Genomic DNA, 21,955 nt, shown 5'->3' on the forward strand with positions numbered 1-21,955 from the left:
GTGTTTGTTCACGCCCATCGCCTCTGAGAGACCTGTAGATTACCTGTGTGAAACCTTTTTTCAAATATGATGGGGATTATGAAACATGCCAATTATCTGACGAACTGTTAAACCTGTTCCTTTGATTCTTTTAGTCTCATAGAGGCTATTATGATACTTTATTGTTATGTTTCTTTTAGACTGAAATAAACATAGTTTGGGAAATAAGACAGACATAGGGCTTGAAAGTGAAAGTAAATATTTCAAAAATAAAAGCCAAGAGAAATAGAATAATACATGTGTGCATACGCAACATAAACATATGCACGTCCTATTATTTTCATTTTAAAACAAAATGTCGGCATAACACATAGTAGCTCAATAAATCTAAGTAAATAGAAGCGTGTTCTCCTTCCTTGTAGTGTGGAAGGTGACCAGCAGAGGTCCCCATGTACTACTATATTCATTATGTTCAATTTCTGCAGTTATTCACGTCCTTGATTGTTATGTCACGTTCACATTTGACAGCAGTTACTATTTAGTACTCCAGGATCCCCATTTTCTTATTTTACTTCATGCACTGTAAAACATGTCGTTTTATTATTGCAAATCGAATCAGTTGTTTAAGCATTCCAATTTATTAACCCCTGTAAACATAGTATCATGAATATTGAAATATAAAAAAAATATATAGGAGAAAAGAAAGATGGAGCAGAGTAGCGTTATTCACTTATAAATGAAACACAAAAGATCTAATTACAGAAGTTCTGCCCAAAGTGTCTTATGTTGAAACATCGAAACACATATTTTTGGATGTTTCTGTAATTTATTCAAAATTTGGGTGGACTTTTGTGAGCAGTTGATCATTTTTGTTTTGCAATGTTTACAAATTACACAGTCGTTACTTTTCTTTTACACAATTCATTACTATAGAAGAAGCAGACTCCCCATTCCAATATGGCGGAGACGTTGACGTACGATCACGTGGTGTACGGTACGATTCTGCGACCAATGCGGCACTCCGTCAAGTCTATATACGGAAGTGGGCGTGGCTGAATCTGAACTGGGTTGGGAAAACTCTCAAGCGTCCTGCATCAGTGGAGATGGGCTGAGAAAGAAGTGACGGAACCGACGACTTCACGGACGCTGACTGTCGAAGGGAAGACTAAGGTAAGTTTTTCTGGGACGGTGAACAACATAATTTCACACGGTTTTGAATAACGTTATTGTTTCGCGCATGTTTTCTAGACGACTACAAGATTTAAGGCGACTGAATGTGACCAGTCGCTAATGTTAGCTAGGTCAGCGTGTACCGTGCATGAAAGCTTATTTTGCCAGAACAGCAGATACAATTACACAGTAGAAGTAAAAGAAGCCAAATTGGGAATAATAGTTTTTAGACTTCAGTTAATTATTATAATGTTGTGGTATGAAGTGGCCTTGGTTGTTAATAGCAGGCCCAGTTAACTTTAGGCCAGCGAGCCGCAGTTAACGCAGCTCCTGCTAACACAAGTGTTGTCAGGGTGTTATGTGATAGTGTTAAATCATTTCATGTTTTCGTGCTTCGTCTTGTAGGTGAAGTTATTGTGGCTCAAAACATGTTAGTTCAGCTAAACAACAACGAGTTCTACATTTGAATTTTCGTAAGCACCACTCAGGTTGTCTGTCAAACGTGTGCTTCATCCAGAATCTGATGATTGTCAGAAATTACTCTTATTAACTGAACTGGAATGACCTGTTACACCTTTGACCTGTGTTCAAGACCGTATTCAGTACCAATCCCCAACCTTTCCACTTGTTCCCCCAGTTCTTCTGGTATATCTCATTGATCTTTTCCTAAAGAAAAATTACTTAATTGGTTTAACTTCATCCTAATACATAATATATACATAATATAATAACAACAAGGCTGCATAATTGACAGGTCCAGAATGACAATTGTACAGTCAGTATCTCTGAATTAGATGTGGGGGTCATATGAAAATTCCCACTTATGAGTATCCCTATCAAAATAAATTTGCAATATTAAACTTCCATGCATACTCACAAACCAACAGTGTATTTAGCGGGTCACCATTTAACCAGGAGGTCAAGGGTTTGATTCGCAGCTCTGCTAGTCCACTCATCCTGATGTGTCCCTGGGCAAGACACTTGGGCTGTGTCAGCTGCCTGTGAATGGGTATGAAAGATGTGTGATTGAAGCAAGTGCTGCATAGATGCACTGTATGAGTGTGTAAGTGAATAGGTGAATGGAAAAAAACTGTTGTGTAAGAGCAACTTTGAGTGGTCATCAAGACTAGAAAAGCACCACATAAAAATACAGACCGTTTATCATTCATTAGGTCCATAAACCATAAGCTTTCAGATAATGTGCACAGATATGGACACTCAAAAGACAAGTAATGCTTCAAAAACAAAAACTGTTACAATAATGTTGTAATGTTATACAAATTTTACCCAGGATACATATTTTTAGTTAACACAAGTTCAAAATAAAACGTTTATAAATGAATTCACGGTTATCTTGGAAATTGTCCGGTTACTTGTTCGGTATCACTCCATATCACTTGGGTCAATTAAATGCGAGTGATCTGAAACTTGCGTTTCATCGAACAGATTTGATAATTTATTTGTCAAATGACTAAAAGCTTTTAATAGAAGAGCAACTCGTGCATTTAATCTTCAGTAGCTCTGGCTGTTTGTTTCTTAAATTAACATTAAGACATTACAATTATTTTAATTGTAGTGTATGTTGAAGTAATTCATTTTGTTTTACAACAGTGAAATATTTGTTTTACTGTAGTGGAAACTGAGACTAGCAAATATCCTTTGAAGAAGTAGTACTATGCTATTTATTCTTCTTAATCTTCATTCTAACCAGTGAACTTTAACATAGTAGCTTATCATAATTGTTGCCAATCACTTCCTGTCTAAATAATAATTAAATTCAACAGTACTGGTTGGGTGCTTTGGCAGATTAACACTACCATATATGGTACTGATCAATAAGGGCCCAGTAACACAGATCTGCCCTCTGGGAGTTAATCTTCCTTTGTCCTGACCTTGACACCTAGATATGCCATCAGCTGTGTAGTTCATATGTGGGGTAGGTAAGCATGAAAACAACAGGACAAGATTTCGTCTCCAGTTACTGTTTCCAGCTATCATGGAGCTGTTACTGTAATGTTAAGGCAGTGGTCGCGGATCATGAAAGGAAAATAATCACCCTCTATAGGGCTATGCAGCTGGCGCTTACTGATGTTTTATGACTTGTCCTGCGTGACCAGTTGGTTGCCATGTGATGGTGGACAAAGCCTTCCAGTGAATGTAAAGAGTAACTTTACCAGGGGAAATGTTTGCCCTAGAAAGAAGTCAACTTGTATCATGTAGCCTTATCTGAGCCTATCTCTCAAGAGTTAGTTTGTTTTTTAACAGTACACCCAGGCAGTAGCAAGATGGAAACACATTAAATATTCTCACAGACGAAGTAAGTATTCCCTAAAATAATCAGTCACATGTTTCTGGGTGTTCTAATATTGCGCCACACAAAAACACATTGGTATAACCATCTGACAATGCAATTGTGTCTGGCTGCTTACCCAAATGTTGGTTCAGTATGTCATCTATAGACAGCTCATTGTCCAAGTTTCTACAAGTAAGCTGACTAGTTACTCTGGTGACGGTTGCTCTCTCACTTTTCGTCCTTTTGCAAAACATTTTTTCTGACAGTTAGTGTTTTACAAGCTGTCCTTTTGAGATCATCACCTGTGACTAAAATAATTCACGGTGCACTAATTTCTTTATTGGATACTTTCTGCAGACAGGCAGTGGCAGTAGAACACCTTACTCCAGACTCATATGGCAGTTTTCCTCTGCACAGTTCCAGCACGGCTCATTTTTTTGTTTTTTTTCCTTTTCTGAGCTGAGCCGATACTAAATGTGACGTCAACAGACTGCCGGCCAGTGATTTGCAGAGTGTCAGCACTTGGAGAGTCATGAGCATGATGTGCAACACGGTAATCAAACCAAACAATGCTGAACTTTAGATCAGTTAAAAAGACGGACAGACTCGAGTCTGATGGCTCTGACAGTGTTTTCCATGTCAACTAGTGATATCAGCACAAGAACTATTGAGGAACATTTAGATTATTTGGCTCGAGAGCGAGACTGAAAACAAATAGACTGCTGCCGTTGTTGCATGCAGGTGCACCTGCAGTTATAAAATGAATCAACGATTATTAGACTAAAACATTGAAATATGCCAATTCTAATATATTCATATAACAGACGGAGCAACCCAATGCAGACAAGTTAGCTTACTGTTTTTATATGATATACCATGTTTTTAGTCAAGCTGTGATATACAAAATGTTGCTTTGATTGTTTGATTTATTCTGAAAGACAAAAGGAATCACTTCAATTGTTGCAGTTATGCTGGAACTCTCTCCAATGAAAAATAATGTTTTTTCATAAATTAACATGAAATTATGTCAACCTGAACTATGAGACACACCCCACTAAAAGTTTCAACAAAATATTGTTTTAATTTAGGGCCAATATGGCATTGGCAGCCTATGGCAACCTACCACAGTTGTAATCTTGTCATACCAGCTAGAAAAATGAAGAGGGTTCCTTCTTTAATGCTTATGTGGCTAACACAGTAGTGACAATAAGGGTTTGAATGAAGAGCATTCAAAGATGTCCCTGGACTAACTGGTCTTCAGAAAGAAGTCAATACCTAAATGGTAATGAAGCAAAGATGTTACTAGGTTCAGGGTGGTCTATTAGATGAGTCCCATGGAAAAATTGTCCCATTTTGATGACATTTTGGTTTGTCAGCTAACTGAAAATCACAACGGACATGTTATATCTCTCCAACATGACTTTTACATGACCGAAATAACTGAAAATGTCTCTTAAACAGACTTCTGAGGGACACATATTCTCTTCTGTTCAGGTTTGCTGGACGTCATGTTTAGTAACTGCAGGTGCGCGCACACACACACACACACACTTGTTCTATTTAGCATTAAAACGGCATCCAGCACCGTCCTCCCGTGGAAAACTAGTGAGACTATCAAAATGGACAGAGAGGGATAAAATCAATTTTGTCACTTGCTATTTGGTGTCTCTTCGGCTCTCCACAAGTTGCTAAACACTGTAGCCTGTGGGCTGCTGTACTGATGCCCGTAAACAGATGAACTGAAAGCCGCTGTTCCCTTTTCACGTAGTTTCAAGTCACACATCGTAGCAGTGTATTTTAATATCAAAATGCGTATCTACTACACAAAATGCGAAGAAGTTGGCAGGTCTGTGTAGGATCTGTTGCAATGGGGCAGCGCAAATACTTTATGTGCACTGTAGCGGAGACGACGATGAGATAAATGTGTCCTTTCTGAATTATTTGTGTCAGGACACAGGGCTCACAACACCACTGATGAAGATAATCTTAAATTGATATTTAAGAGCCATTTGTCTGTTGTGGCTAAGAACACTGTAAGAGACGGTACAGTGAACCACAACTGCACTGGCTGGACTGCTAATGCGCTGAAACTCCATTTCGATGAAGAAAAAATTTCCATGAAGGTTTTTAAAACTTTAAAATACCCTTGCTTGTATCAACCTCAAATGTTTTGCTGTAGAGATTTGCCACATGAACCCGAGGAAGAGGCCACTAATTTACAAGTAATTTAATTAAAAGCTTACATAATATATATGGTTGCCTGTTCATCTTGTGGGGATTTTGTGATTCACTATCTCTGCTGTCTAATTGGTGTCACTAAAATGCATAAAAGTGCATGCAGATGATCATGTACACAGCACCTCATTTACTGGCTCTCTAAACTCTATAAAGACGTATCTCACTCCTGCGTGACAATTAGTGTTTGTGTAGTACTGTGATAGTCGCCTCTGACAGCATTGCTCTTTTTTCAGTGTGTCAAATGGGTGACTCGTAGAGACGCAGGGACTGAGATGCTCAAAGTGCAGAGTCCATGCACAACAACCAGGCCTTTTGTCCCGTTTTCCCCCCCGTCCACCCACATAGTGCTCATAACATCATAGAGAAAGAGCGTCTTTATCTTTTCTTTTCAAAGACTCATCTCACTTGCATATTTTAGGTTCTGTCTGAAAAGGCCGTGGCTTAAACAGGCTAATGTCACAATATGTCTGCAGAAATGCAGACATATTAATGTCATATAGGTATGACATTGGGATGCATGCATGTGTATGTTTGACTTTACATATGAATTTCATGTAAGCAGTTGTTTTTTTTATCATCAGACCTCAGTAGGTTAAATATTGCACTTTCTTGTCCATGGAGCTTCTGTTTCTTTCTTTTTTTTGAGCATGCTCCAGTGGGTGCTCAGCTGTGGCAGGAGGGAGGGAATAGAAGGGGCTGGCCAGAGGCTTGCCAAATCAGATCAGAGGGCATTGGGGAGGTGATAGCACATTAAGTGAGTGGGGAGAATCCTCCAAAAGAAAGCACAAGTGAAAGAGAACAAGCCAGGGTGGGTGCATGAGATATAAGAGAGGGTGACAGAGAATAGCATGTGTTACATTGAAAAAAAGAGAGACTTGGAGAGAGCGAGAGAGAGTGGGTGAGGCTGATATAAAAGGATAAAGGCGGGGTTGTGGTTTGTGTCACATGATCCCCATGCAGGCTGTAGCCTAGTGAGGTCCAGGTGGCAGAGAGACCATAGATATAGTGGATACAGAGAGAGAGGGAGTGGGACACACTAGCAAGGCTCGCCAAAAAGACAACAGAAAATCCTTGTTTTCCCGCCCTCTCCTTAACACTCTCTCTTTGCACGTTTCTCTCTCTCTCCTTCAGTAATTCTTCCCGATCCCATTCGCCCTTGCTCCTCTACACTCCAGGCCCAAGCAGGCCAGGGAATGTCCCGGCAGCGAGATGCCTTACGTGGACCGACAGAACCGCATCTGTGGCTTCCTGGACATCGAGGAGAATGAGAGCAGTGGGAAGTTCCTGCGCCGTTACTTCATACTGGACACACAGCAGGGAAGCCTGGTGTGGTTTATGGACAACCCACAGGTAACTAAAAAAAGGCTATGCTAGCTTAGCTCTTAGCTTCATTTTTGGGAAACAAATCCTTCAGGTTACTGCACGGGTGAATGTTAATTGTTGATGGTAAATGGATGACTTTTAGCTAACTGCATGCCAGCTAATGTTAGTTATCATTGTGTATGGTCAGCTCCCATGCATCTCATGGCTAACTGTAGGCCACTTTTTGAAAAACTGTCTTCATTTATTGTTAACAAAAAGCTAAGTGTAGGTATTACCAGTGCCAGACAGCCATGCGAAGATGAATGAACTTGTATTACGTAATTGTTGTTAACGGCAGTTGGGAAGCACATATTACAGGCACAGGAGGAGTTCAGTGCTAACTCTGCCTAAGCTTCCTGTACCATTTCCTTTAATGGGTTAGAATGAGAAGAGAATGAATTCATAGCTACTGATGAACCAGTTTCTTTTGGCATATTTAGGCTTCTTCCTTTTGATGGGTCATCTTCACAAATTTGGAAATAATCCCAGATGACTTGTGCAGTTTATTGTTAGTGTTTCTATCAGTGGTGCTAACTTTAGATTAAACCTGTGATGCACAAAAGATGTCCTTGACATTTGTGGTAATGCATATGCAATCATAGTAATGATAAAACATAACATAACATTTTCTTTATTGTTAACCTTGGTGTCAAAGTGTAACTGTCCTTTTGTACATCATGTCTGCTTGCAAATGCTGTGTTTGTGAATGTGCTGTTACATTAATTATCCATAAATGATGTAGTGCAGGGTGCATTTTTAAATAATTCAGGAATCCTTTTCCTTTTATAGACTGATTTTTTTTTTAAATTTTAATGATGTTAAATCTGGATCCCCATAGTTTGACAAACGCAGCATGACAGTGAAATAACTGTAGTGGTATGCAGCCAAAGTATACTGAATTTAATCTTAAGCATCGACTGGCTTTTCTGAAGTTGTATTTGCTCTTTTATCAGACTAAACATTATTTTTCAAAAACTAAGCTATATCAAATTGTTGTTTAACTTCGACAGAACTTGCCTGTGGGTACGGATTGCGTTGGTTCACTCAAGCTCACCTACATTTCAAAGGTACACAAATTTTACCTCAGAAACTTATCTGACACTTATAAGATTGTTTATAAGTATGTACAGTGCTGTGCAAAAGTCTATTTCCGTGTCTTTCATATTCCGTGACTGTTGGAGTAGAATGATGTGACTGAAATTTGGTTTTAGCAAGCTGTCACTTAGTTTGTGTAACATGTGTGTGTAATATTCAAGCATGTCTTGAATAAACATTGCATAATAGGCCTTTTTAACAACAGATATTTGTCGATGAAATAGTAGTTCAAAACACAGGTTTAAATAATAAAATTTTTTGTTCCACTCCAGTTTTAAGAGAGCCAGGCTTGTGCTATTGTTCAAGTGTAAGGCAGAATCAGTTTTTTCCCCTGAATAATGTGTTATTTTAATACTGCATACATGTTTTGTGTATTTTCTGGGTGTGTTCCAATATGTGACTGAGAATTAATTACACAATTGGTAAAACAACATATCTAATGGTGGCTTAAGACTTTTGCACAGTATGGTAAATATTAATTGATTGAAAGAGCTGCTAACAGTTGTGTTATCCTCTAGGTCAGCGATGCCACTAAGCTGAGGCCCAAGGCAGAATTCTGTTTTGGTAAGAAAACTGTCATAATTATTACAAGGTACATGAGTCGCATTTAAGCATTTTGGTTTTCAGAACTTGAGCAACCGGACTTACTACTCCCAAAAGGCTCGTCTTCCACATTGTACTTCAGATAAACGTCTCTGTCTTTAATATTTATGTGGATAACAAGACAGAGAGAGTGTGTAGTGTTAGTTAGGATTATGTATGCAGTAAAGCAGAATATTGTAGTTCTGTAACCAAAAGGTACATAGTGCCAATGTAGGCAACGCAGACCTGTTCAGTTTGTACCATCATAATAAACCTTGGAGACATTATTTGAAGGTTGAAATCCTACATTGTGTCACTTTAACATTAATGTCTTCTTATACAGTGGTATGCAGAAGTTTGGGCACCCCTAAGGAAAATCACTACATCAGTTTGTCACTTAATGAGCTTTTGAAGCAGCAACTTAATTTTAGCATGTTTTATACCTTATGGAAACAGAAACATCTCAGTAGTGAAATTATTTTTGATTGGTCCAACAGAAACATTTTTATGTGCATTTAAAGAAAGCATAGACAAGAAATAATTCCATTAATATTTAGTAGAGCCTCCTTTTGCTGCAAGAACAGCCTGTAGATGCCTCCTATAGCCACAGACAAGTCCATGAAGTCTGGCAGGTGGTATTTTGGCCCATTCTTCCATACAAAACGCCTCCAGTTCAGTCACGTTTCTTGGCTTCCGTGCGTAGACAGCCTGCTTCAAACCTATCCATACATTTTCAATGATGTTAAGGTCTGGGGACTGGGATGGCCATTCCAGAAGATTGTACTTGTGCTTCTGCATGAATTCCTTGGTGGATTTTGAACTGTGATCATTGTCCTGCTGAAAAATCCAACCCCAGTGTAGCTTCAACTTTGTGACCGATTCTTGAACATTCTTGTCAAGAATCTGCTGATACTGAGAGGAATTCATGTAGCCCTCATCTTTTACAAGGTTTCCAGTCCCTGTGCTAGTCACACAGCCCCTTAACATGATGGACCCTCCACCAAATGTTCTCTGCCGTTGTCTTTAATATGTATATAATATGTAGTCATGTCTGTGCTTGTTGCTTACATGTATGCCCCTGTGTTCTTGTTTATCAAAAATTGCTCTTAAGCCCCACCAATGGTCAAACAGGCTGCCTTTCCCTGTTGTTGTTCACTAGCCCCTCTTCCTTTGTTCCAGACATACTAGTCGTTTGTATATGTGCATGATTTTCCATCAGTTCCTTTGTTAAGGTTTTGACAGAATCCTAATTGGAAACCGTTTCATATATGCAGGCGCTTTGTAAGCAACACAATGCAGGATTTCAGTCTTGTCTCCAAGATCATTTTGATAGTACATCAACGTCTAACAGGGTGAATGGCTTGTGTAAGTCTGCATAGCCTGTGTTTAGGGTTGATGCCACATAAAGAACTACGCAAACTAAAGCACCTTTTGTCAATTTTGGGGGGATACATTTTAATTTCTAATATCTGGAAAAATAAAACAATGTTTCATATTAGTTTAAAGGCTCTAACAATGGCTACTCTACCTGGTCTGAAGACATGGTTGTTTGTACAAAAGAAATCCTGCTTCAGAGTTTGCCTGTATTGTTGCCTTGTCAACAAATGCATGTGACAGTTTTAACAGACAGCATTGTTTGCATACTCTAGGAGGACCCTGAGAGCAAATCTTACTTTACATTACTTTAAACTGGGTATTTTTTCACTGATATCTTAAAATCCAACTGCTGCTCCCTTTCTTAAGAAGAAACTGAGGGTGGGAAAGTATTTACAAAGGTTTTGTAATGGCCGTCACACTTGCACATCTTTTCACAGTAAGAAAGGTGAGGGTTCATTGCTGTCAGGGATTGATATGTGATGTTCATAGAAATTTAAAAAAAAGTGCTGCATTACTCAGTAGGGCACATTGTTTTATTTTGTGCAAGTATGAGTCACATCTGATAACCACCTCCCAGATTTGACATCCCACTGCCCAAGAGACCACAACACTTTCACTGTTACTAAGCAATTTACTGCCGGCAAAATACAGTGGACACATTCAGAGGTTAATACTGTGGGATTGATTTATGCTGGTCACCTGAATGAGACCTGACAGATTTATTTAGTGAAAAAGAGGAGTTGGACGGGACATGCAAAAGGATGAATGATCCTTATTGTGCCAGTTTGAGTACTTGTTGCTTTTTATAGCTTGCCGGAGTTGACTATAAGATTAGAGCTTTAATGTAATTTATTCCCACAGCATTGAAAGAATATAAAGTAGACACAAGGAGGGTTTGAGCCACAGAATTGAAGGATGTATGTTAAAGAAAGGAATCTTTCTTTCACATTTAAAATCACAAATGTCTTTTGTGATTTAAAATGTGGTTTGCCAATGTTCACATGGCTAGGAAAGTGTGAGAATTGTATTTGGTGGATGAAAGCTGGGGAGTTTTTCTTTCTTTTTTCCTGTCATCAAAGGGAAGGGAGTCCCTTGACTCAGTCATGTTTCACTTCCAGAGAACTGTGTGGCAATGGATCTGTTCTCTTATTCATATTCGCGTCATATTTTCTATGCAAGGAAAGCCAAAAGCACTATGTTAGTCAACGTCACTTCACAGTACATCCTTTCACTTGTGTGATGCATGCATGCAATTCATATTAAATACAGACTGAATCAGACTGTGTAGTTCAGAGTCTAATGTAGTCTGAGTCAGACCGAAGAGGCCTGAATACACTTTTCACACTTTCTGGTGTTCCCACTGTTTTGTTTTGTTTTTTTATGATCTATTAGTCATCAATGCGGGGATGAGGAAGTTCTTCCTGCAGGCTAATGATCAGCAGGACCTCGTGGACTGGGTCAACGCTCTCAATAAAGCCACCAAAATCACTGTGAGACGAACAAATACACAAATAAACACAAGACACACAGTTCACCACTGAGTCAGTTTATGTCTTATCTTCCCAGCTCATGTTTTATGGCTTGGCGGAATCTTATAATCCTTCCTTTTCTAGAAATATCAATGAGTGGACTGTCGAGGTTGGTGTGAGTCAGAGTATGACCAACAGGATGCTGCATTGTTGTATTCAGTGCTGGGATAAATGATTACTTCTATTGTTCTCTATGAAGGCTTCAGCATACAGAAAGGAAATTAATATAAAACATGTTAAAAGTCTGTCACCTTCTACATACACAGAGTCTCTTTTTCCATTCTCCTTCTTGATTCTACAAAATGTCTTAAGTTAGATTAAAAAGTGAACTTCTCAAATTTGTGTGTGTCCAAGGTGCCAAAGACGTGTGATGGCCAGCAGAATCCAGAGAACCAAAAGGCTTTGCCAGATGTTGTTGGAACCAAGAAACAAGTCTCGTATAGGACAGAGATCATCGGAGGAGTTCCCATCGTCACCCAGACACAGGTGAACTTGGCTACACCTTCACATGTGCCATGTACATGTTTTTATTTTAGGTACATACTAATTGTGTTGTTCCTCATTGTAAGTGGAGAAGTATTGGGTTTAGAAAAGTGCTGGTTAGAAAATCATTTAATCTGAAGTTGATTCACTACGAAGTGAAGTCATATTAGAAATAATCAGTAGATTAAGTTACTATGAAAATAGAAATAATTACTGTTTTGGCAAAATGTTATTCACTGTTCAGAGAACTTGCAGTTAATAATTCAAGTGTCTCACCCTTCAGCATGAAGGTGGAGATGGTGCAGACAGAGCAGAGCGGGACGCCATGCATCGCTCTCACAGCCAGCTGCCATACTTCCTGAGCAGGCCGGCTCAGGAACACACTGTCATCAAGTCAGGCTACTGTGTCAAACAAGGAGCTGTGGTGAGTACCTTCCACTGTCACGGTACACAGTAAAATCTTTTTTTTACTTTTTCATTAAAAAAAAAAAATTTCTGCCTCGTAATAACTTTCAATTTAAGATCTCGTGGTTATATTTAAAATATTATAGTCATCATTTACCTGTTACATTTTTGTGAAGGGCGAATACAAGCAATAAAATGCAGTTGTTCCCTTGCCAAACAGTGATTGCAGCTCCAATAATGTACCGTCAAGTTTGTTACTGCCTGCTAATGACTGGAATTCATTCATGACGGTTGCATCTGCAACCCCACACCTTCCTTTTTACTTGTTGAAACACCCATAAAATGCTATCACAACCATTAAAACGGTGTTTTTCACTTGTCAAAAAGTGATTGCAGCTTGATTTTATTCATCGGGTTTATATTTGACTCACTCTATGCCACTCAGTACTTGTCTTCTTTTTGAAAAGGCCAGTACAACCAGAGAAACATGTTTCAAGTACTACATTCCCACTTAAAAAATTGTTGATTTTTTTCTAAACTTGTGTTATCCAGGTATGAGAACATTGAAATTGAATGAACATTTGACACCTGCTCTGAACATATTTTCCTTTTTCCCCCCAGATGAGGAACTGGAAACGTCGATATTTCCTGCTGGAAGAAAACTCAATGAGTTATTTCAAGTCTGATTTGGTAATTAACTTTGATTAAGTTAAGTGAGGCCTTTGAGGGATGTTTTTAAAGATGTGGATTGGTTCTGCCCCCGCAGTCTGTGGCAGAGTTGCAGCAAATGCACACGATTGACTTCTAACAGGTTTTATCTGCTGTGTGAGGAATTCACTGCCCTCAGTTCACATGTCCTATCATGCCTCGTTCCCCATTGACACATAATCACACATACACAGACAATACTTCACATCCTATTCCCTGTACTTGGCAGGGTCTGCCCTCATTTGACAGTTTTATCTGTGTGTTTGGCTATCAACAGGCCCCAAGGACATAGACTCTCTGTCTGTTGTATAAAATGGCCATGTGAAGAAAGTTATAAACAACTTTGCTACTTCTAGGAAAGTTCCGTTCAGTTTCCAAGAAATATTTTAAAGCCTGTCTGTGTTTTTCAGTTCCGCTTTGGCTTATGCTACTAGCCAATGACAAATTAATTTGATATCATTTCTTACCTTCAGGAGAAAGAGCCTCTGAGAATGATCCCACTGAAGGAAGTTCACAAAGTCCAGGAGTGTAAACAGAGGTATTTAACATGTCCCAACATTTTCCCATTTTACAAAAACTTCCTTTTGTCTAAGAGGATGGTATTTTCCTGCTCTGATGTAGCTTAAGATATTCAGTAGATGAGATAAATATGATTTGACCTGTTTTTCCTTTTCCTTTTTTTCCTTTGTTTGTAGCGACATTATGATGAGAGATAATCTGTTTGAGGTTGTCACAACATCAAGGACGTTTTACATACAGGTGAAGCTTTTTCTACTGTTGACTCTAATACACACAGATTTTGTGTACGTCAATGTTCGTAAATTGCTGAAATCACTTTTTTTGCCTTTAGGGCTGGGCAATAATTTAGTAAAAATAGATTGCAATATAATTTCTGTCAATATCACAAATGTTTAATATCTATACTAATGTATTGTTTTGTGCACTGTGCAAACACACTACATAATCACTGTTACATATTTTCCCCTCTTAGATTTGTGAAATATTTGTGTTCTACTTTGGGTCAAACATAGTCTTTAATCATCTCACGTTTTATTGTGATGATTGTCAATATCAGCTGATCAGATTGTGATTATGTTTTTGGATATATCGCCCAGCCCTACTTGCCCTGTGTGTATATTTGCCGTCTCTCCTCTCTATACCTTCTCATTTTCTGATCTGTTTCCTTACTGATGTTTTCTTTATTTGTGTCTCCACTAGGCCGACAGTCCAGAGGAGATGCACAGCTGGATCAAGGCTGTTTCAGGAGCCATTGTGGCCCAGCGGGGGCCTGGAAGGTCTGCTGCCACAGTATGTATCACACACCACACAACAGTATGGTGCGGCACCACCGCGGTGTAAAGAACTCGCAATTAAACTAAAAGTCTGTCTGGATTTACTAATTCAGAGATTTTGCATGTACCTGTGGAAAAGGGGAATGACTTTTGCCTTGATGTGTTTATTTCATCTCAGGCTATGACTATTCAAAATACTAATTTTGTTTTACGCATGTCAGTTACTCATTATGTTTTTACAGTTTCTTTCTTGCATAAGTGATCCAACAACTCAGAGCTACAGAGATGAACAAAGAATAAGTGTTATTCCGTCTACAGTAGGTTGACTATGTTGTTGTTTACCAATATTAAGCTGAATTGTTCCAGACAGATATATATATATGTATATATGTGTGTGTGTGTATATATATATATATACATGTATATATGTGTGTGTATATATATATATATATACACAGTGAAAACACTTGGTATGTTAGATGTTGCTGTCCTATACTTCACATCTCTGAGGACCCATACTGTGTTGGAACTGTTGTTACCTTGCTATTGAGGAAACAACTTGTATCTGCATTTCTGCAATATTCATTTCCTGTGTTTGGCACAGCCTGTTCTCCATTTACCACCATACAGTTACAAAGAAGCAGATTGTTTTTTTTTTTGGCCTTGTTATTTCTTCATTAGTTACTTTGGAGTTGATAAATGACAGGAAATGAGGGGTGAGGGAGAGAGATCGCATGTTCATTACTGCTACTGTACAGTAGCTTCTGACTTGAGTCACCAGGGTGTCCTTATGCTGAACTTAAACTTAAGTATCTCCCAAGATAACCTGTTCTGTTGTCTCCTTTTTGAAGCATCCAGCAATATATGAACTCTATTTGAGTACACTAGCTGAGAACTGCTTCATTTGTTTGATATTGAACATTTTGCCGATTATCCAAATTCCAATATGCCTATATATCGGGAGTGTTATTTAAGTTATTTAGTCTCTTCTGTAGTGAAATTAACATCATATTTTGCATACTTGTGCAGCAGTTATAGATATACATTTTCTTCATTGTGCAAACTTCATAAACCTAAACAAATGATTGTTTGTGAGGGCGCTAGAATAGAAGTGAAGGAGGTAGCATCCTAAATGTTTAAGTCATTAGTCATATCGCTGTGTTTGCTGATATCTGATAAAACGCTTTAAAGCCAACATTGGCCTATACAGATATTGTGTAGATAAGGTCCTGCATCCCGAGTCAGCAGGCTACATGTAATGCTGAGATCTGGGCAGGGAGACTTACCAGGTGTGAAGAGAGAGAATTAAACTGGTTAAATAATCCTCACTGGAAACACAGCACTGGTTCCCTCTGGTTAGACTGGAATCACTCTCAACACGTCTGTGCATTACAGTTTCCTCTTTCATTCCTCCTCATACCCTTCTTTCTCTCTTGCTTGTGTTTCTCTCACCTTTTTCTCTCTCTTGTGCCTGGTCTCTCTCTTTTCTCTCTCTCTCTCTCTCCCCCCTTGTTCCCCTTCTCTCTGTCTGTGTCACACTCTCTCCACCTCCTCCTCTCCCTGTTGGCAGATGGCCCATCTGCTCTAATCCTGCTTTGCACTGTGTTGTTGCAGATGCGGCAGGCCAGACGGCTGTCGAACCCCTGTATACAGAGGTATACGTCCCGAATCGGGGAGTGCAGCAGCACGTATGTCAGCTCGTCTAAATTCCCCCTTTAAACTTTAAGTTCACCTTTTTTAATACTGTTTTCCACTCACTGGCTGGCACTTGGTGGTTGTAGGTATTATGAGGGCAGATCAGATCTGATGGCACATCTGATGCTTTTTTTTTTTTACTTTGCTGAGGACCAACCACACCCTAGTACATATGGCTGTGATAACCCAATGAGCGCTACTTCCTTCACGCCCTCGTCCGCAACGCTTCTCTTATCCTCTTCTCTTCTTCATTTGCTTCCCCCCCCCCGCCGAACTGTCACTCGCTCCAAGTGGTTTATTCGCACACCTCAAGTTTTTCAAGTGCTTTAAACACAAAATGTGTCCTTCAGGTACAGTATGACTAAACAGTTCTAATATAACCATAACTATTAAAAAAGATCTGTACTTCCTCCCCCTTCATGGCTTTACTTGCACAGCTTTCATGTGTCTTTATGATTATTGATGATTACGTGCACAAATACACTATTACTTGATGACCACTTCATTCCCAAAAATGCACTCTGTGCTTGAACTAGCTGATCATCTTATCTGCAAGTACCCAAAACCTGTGTTTTTTTCTCTGTCTGTAATACTGGGACCATGTGTCTTTCACACCTTGTGTTTCTCTTCCCTTCGTGCTCTGTTATCTCTGCAGTCTGCTGCAGCTGTGTACCTGTCTTAGATGTGTGACATCCTGCCTGTCTCTCCTCCTCCCTCCTGTTCGCTGCCTGTATGTTTTTTTTTTGTTTCTCTTGTTCATACACCTAATGAACCTGTTTCCACCTAAACGTCCTATACCTTTTAATGCGTTTAATGATAATCATTTTACCTGCTTTGAATTGCTAATGCTGAATCCACACGTTCAGAGATTAACATGTATGGATTAAGCCGCTAAGTTTGATTTAAACTCCATCGCACAACATTTTTAAATGTGTCGAGCCAAAGAAATGGACAGAAAATGTTGACACTTTTCTCTCGTCGTGCACCAGCAGAACTTTCTTGTATCGTGGACATTGTCATGTTTTGTGAAATGGGATTGGAAGTCACTAGCTCGGTGTCGATACAGTATTTCATCTTTCACTGTCAGAAATACATGTTCTCCCTGTTGCTCTTTTGATGGTTTCAGTCAATCCACCGATCAGTTGTTGCTCTTCTGTATGTCCCCAAAGTAAAAGTAAATTCAAAATCTCTCCCTCCTCATCAAATCCTTCCATTTCCAAACCCCCCCCCATGATGAAAGAGCCAATTGGGGACCGCTGGTTACGCAGAGATGACTGAAACCTTTGGCTGGAGCGTAAATTAAAAATGTAAAAAAAACTTGTTTGTTGAGCGACAATTATCGAAAGTGTTGTGCAACAGAGTATGAATCAGGCTTTAAAGTGAATTTGTTGTAAAATGATATGGTACGGAATGATGAGGTCTGAATTTAGTTTTGGACCTTTGGATTCAACATAAATCTCATGTGGTTCACCCTTGGAATTCTTTGAAGTTTGTGTAAGAAAGCAGCTTCTTAAATCTTGTGATGCCTGTGTTGAACTTCATGTATTTTAATTATCAGCAATTTCACAAGCTTGCTAAATTCCAGGATGTTATTATGCTACGGTCACATCATGCGGGAGACACGGTGTCACGAAACAGAACTGGATATTTGTATAGAGATCTCTCGCGTTTTACATAACTGCTAATTGGTTAGCCCCTTTTCATTTTCACTACCTCTGCTGTGTTTTCTGGGTTCTATCTTCCCTTGCTTATGTTTTGTGTTTCAGAGATTGAAATCTGACAGTGAAAAGCTGTGAAATAATGTGCAAACACCACCCACTGCTTCCTAAGACACTCTGCTCTTCCACTGCAACTTGTTGAGACTACCATAATTAAAACCTGCTGACACCACTCCCGCTACTCCTGCTAACTCTACTACTCGTACTACTACTACTTCTTCTACTGCTACTACTACTTCAGCCACCTTCTCCACTCTCTAGCAATGCTACATTCTTCAGCACCTACATCCTTCAAGCTGCATCAGGCTCCACATGCTGGTGCTTATTCCAAGTCTGTAACTCACTTTGGCTCCTCTCAAATCAACAATACTTAATCGGGGTTTTGCTGATGTTACTAACAAACAATCATTTCGCTTCCCTCTGTGTCCTCCACTGTTTCTGCTGCAGGAACCCAGCAGCCGTTCCACTTTCTACCGCAGCCCCACGGGCCCCCCCGTCCCTCGCTCGCCCATATCTTCCATGTCACCATGCTACCCAGAGTGGGGTGCTGCTGTCTCGTGCGGCACACGCTCGCAGCCTGGCGTGGGACAGCGAGCACTTCATGAGCCTGCTGCCACGGCCCAGTCACAGCCACACGCCAGCGCGCCTGTCCCTGCAGGAGACGCGTCTGGCAAAGTGACCTGCGAGCCATCTGTGACCACCATCGCCAACATGGAGGAGTCACCGTGGCGACGGCGGAGCAGCTTTGAACCCCACGTGCCTGAATCGCCTGTGGACTTGGATGATGCTGACCTGCCAGTGAGTGAGGTCTGAGACCCTGCATTGGACATCAAAGCTGTTGTCAGTTATCATGGATACAGAGGAAACCACACACCACAGTTGTTTTAAAAAAAAAAAAAGAAGGGGGGCAGGCACTGGTTTCTAATCAAAGCTGTTAACACACTAAAGCGCCCAACATCACAAACTCATCTTTTGAGCTCCTTCGTCGGTGCCGTCAGTGTGAAAGAGAAACAAGTTGGATCGCCACTGAACTGCACTTGTGTGCCAAAGACGACTCCCTCTTCACCCACACCACTGCCTGCTGTCGCATTCACACCTGCATCTTTATTTACTTGACGTTTGTCAAACAAAAACTACCAATCGGATTTACTTGTGCTGTTTAGATTCCAGCAGCAGTTTTATTCTAACCTGTGCAGTGATGTGTTCAGTGGTGTTTGTGGGCAGAGGATTTTTGTAAACCACTTTGTTCCAAGAAAATAAGGGAGCTTTTAAATGGTGCGAGGTGTCTCCTCATATCTGAGAAGTTTTTAAAGTGAGGACTAGCTTATTCATAACCTCTCTATCATCTGGTATAAATGGCGTGGTCCATTCATGCTCATGTTTTTTTAACACTGGATTTAGCAGTAGGTGCAAAAAAAAAAAAAAATTGGAAATAATCTAGTGTCTAAAATAGTGCAAGACCAAATGTATTTCAGTCTGATTTAGTCTGATTTAGTTCTTTTAGTTGCCAAGTCTTTGTGTTAAAGCTTTTGTTTTTATATCCGAGTATTGAGGTCAGTTGTTTCTAACAGTGTTTTCAGTGAGTTTATTATTTGACTGTTGTTGACTACATGCTCACTTAGCTTGCATGTAAATGTACACATAACACATGTCACTTCAGAACCTGACTCGGCATCTTTGCGTTTCAGCATAACAAACATTGTGGACTCATGTTTCTGACACTGGATAATTTGGGACAGGAGCGACACAAGTAAACAAAAACATAGGTTTGAATGCTTTTTTTTTTTTTGGTAATTCATTGTCATAAAAACTTCAGCTTAGTGCTGGGTCAGGTATAGATGATCCTTGTGTCATAGACTGGGTTGTAACTGGTTTCTGTGAATGAATTAAACCTGCAGTCCATTGTCAAAAGAGGAAAAGACCAAATATATGCAATGCAAGCATTTTGGATCACAGTTTAACAACAACAACAGAATGAGATTCAAGCTTAGACACTTCCATTGCATGTTAATGATTCTTCACATTGTCCTCTTCTTTTCCTAGTTTTTGTTTATCTGCAGCTGCTCTTGGTGATTTTGCAGAATAGAGCCATGTGCATCAGAATTATTTTTATATGCTTTTAGATGTTTCCTTACCTTAATGCTCACACCTGTGTTACCTTCCCAGTGGCAGGCAGATTTTATTTTAAAAGTCCCCACGTCAGTCCTCCAAAATAATACACACTAAACTTTTGTTAAAAAGTGCCTGCTCCATTTCATCCCAGCAAAGCCAAACTACTTCACCAATGTTCATGTATTAATTGGTTTGATTTGTTTCTATTTATTATGTGGATGACTTGAAAGAAATAAACACTGAAAATGTGCTTGGGTTTCCTGGAGTGTGATTCAGTTCTGAGCTTAAAAACCAGCACAGTGACTGCTCTCTGTCTGGTTTGTCGTCGTTTAATTCATCAGTGCTTCCTCTGCCCTCTTGTGGTGAGAGGAAAAACCTGCACCAGCTCCACAGCCCTGAGTGCTGTGTAAGTCATAAACCAGAGATGGAACAGTTTTAGTTTTAAGAGTTAAAGGGTTTCTGTGGTAGAACACACCTGGGACAATAAAAAAAAATCAAACAATAGAACACTATAATGTAACAGTAGACCGAGAGAGAGAGAAGTACATTTGCATGGAATTGGTTGCAAAAAAAAGTGGAGTGGGCTGGAAACTGAAACCATTAAGACCATAACTTTTAAATGCTGCATTTTTTTCCGTCCAGTGTTCGATCATCACATACAAAATGGACCCTATTGTTATTTGATAAATGTGTGCTAAGACCACATGTAAAATTGATCTTCATCACAATAAATGATGTACTTTAAAGTGCTTATGCAGCAAAGTCTGATAAATATAAAAAGATTTGACCTGAGCCCCGTTTGCACAGTAGCCATTTTGACAGATGAAAGAAATGAGTCAATCTCACTTTCAGGTATCTTTCCGGTTCACTGTCGCACCACGAACCAAGCGGAGACTTTGTTGATGTGATCAGTGACACCTGTGCTTCTCTTGGTAAAATATGTCAAAATGGCTGCCGTGCAACGGGCCAGCGAAGAGCTGCCTTAGTATTTTTGTTTACAACATAATTCCTTAACTGTCCAGGGTGTACCCTGCCTACATACCCCGATGTAGCTGAGATTGGCACAGCACCCCCCGCGACCCTCTGTTGGAGGATAAAGCGGTAGATAATGACTGACTGACTGACATAATTCCTTACCTCAAAAAAAAATAGGGATGAAAGTCACACCACTCTGTGAATTAAAGTCCTGCAGTGAAAATGTACTAATAAAAACACACAATCACATGTTACTTTTGGAAACTTACCATGCACAGTTACATAAAACAGTGAAAGAGTAAAGTTTGCTCATGGTTGTCCTTGAGTTTGAGTAAATGTACTTCAACACTACATATTCAGCACGTGTTTCATTGTTCTTCAGTAGGCTACTGATGATTAAGTCTCATCCTTCATCCTTGTGTTACATTTGCAGTCTCTTTCTTCATATAGATTTACAGAGTGAGGTCATGGAGAAACACTGACAACACACTGTAAAGCCTGTGACACATTCTGGGCTTCAGTCTGCGCATGCATTGAATATTATTAATGTTCTATGTGTGACAGGGGAGTTCAAAAATACATCATGGACAAGAAAAACAAATTTTTTTTCTCCAAAAGCTCTGAACTTTGTCACAAATTCCCTGTTAACTGCAAGAGACTGAATAGCCTAGTCACCTTTTTTTTTTACATTTTACAGACCTATTCTATAAAATTCTATTCTATAGTTCACTGAAAGGTGGAAAACAACATCTGCAGCTGTAGAGATGTTTGTCGTGCTGCACTCTTTATCTTCACAAATACACTGATTTCCCAGCTTGTCAGTGATCTTGTCTGTAGGACATGAGACTTTGGTGTGGGTTCAGGCGTGGACATGAACTCACTCCTATCCGAGACGCCGTTGCCGTCTTGTGCAGGACGGAGATCACACAGACCTCAGTGGCA

The 21,955-nt window shown here is 39.6% G+C and overlaps 1 protein-coding gene across 9 annotated transcripts; it reads left to right on the forward strand.

The window, feature by feature from the left end:
- The first annotated feature begins 1,032 nt into the window (after positions 1–1,032).
- LOC122781747 (pleckstrin homology domain-containing family A member 1-like) lies at positions 1,033–20,287 on the forward strand. 9 transcript variants are annotated; one of them, XM_044045726.1, is made up of 14 exons: positions 1,033–1,149; positions 6,812–7,030; positions 8,053–8,109; positions 8,656–8,701; positions 11,489–11,586; positions 11,980–12,111; positions 12,392–12,532; positions 13,135–13,203; positions 13,695–13,759; positions 13,917–13,980; positions 14,440–14,529; positions 16,128–16,201; positions 16,864–16,938; positions 18,374–20,287. In XM_044045726.1, the coding sequence occupies exons 2-14, from the start codon at positions 6,890–6,892 to the stop codon at positions 18,603–18,605; spliced, it is 1,284 nt and encodes a 427-aa protein (XP_043901661.1). In that variant the 5' UTR covers positions 1,033–1,149; positions 6,812–6,889; the 3' UTR covers positions 18,606–20,287. The 9 variants fall into 9 exon arrangements, with proteins under 9 accessions (XP_043901661.1, XP_043901655.1, XP_043901654.1 ...); XM_044045720.1 differs by lacking the exon at positions 18,374–20,287 and adding an exon at positions 17,975–18,146; XM_044045719.1 differs by lacking the exon at positions 16,864–16,938.
- Positions 20,288–21,955: the final 1,668 nt, after the last annotated feature.

The sequence above is a fragment of the Solea senegalensis genome, linkage group LG15, assembly GCF_019176455.1.
Source record: "Solea senegalensis isolate Sse05_10M linkage group LG15, IFAPA_SoseM_1, whole genome shotgun sequence".
NCBI lineage: Eukaryota > Metazoa > Chordata > Actinopteri > Pleuronectiformes > Soleidae > Solea > Solea senegalensis.

Excerpts from the sequence above, each read along its gene's own strand:
- LOC122781747 (XM_044045726.1), top strand. The coding sequence starts at position 6,890 with ATGCCTTACGTGGACCGACAGAACCGCATCTGTGGCTTCCTGGACATC. Across the intron at positions 8,702-11,488 it reads CAAGGCAGAATTCTGTTTTG|TCATCAATGCGGGGATGAGG; the intron begins GTAAGAAAACTG and ends ATGATCTATTAG. Across the intron at positions 12,112-12,391 it reads CCATCGTCACCCAGACACAG|CATGAAGGTGGAGATGGTGC; the intron begins GTGAACTTGGCT and ends CTCACCCTTCAG.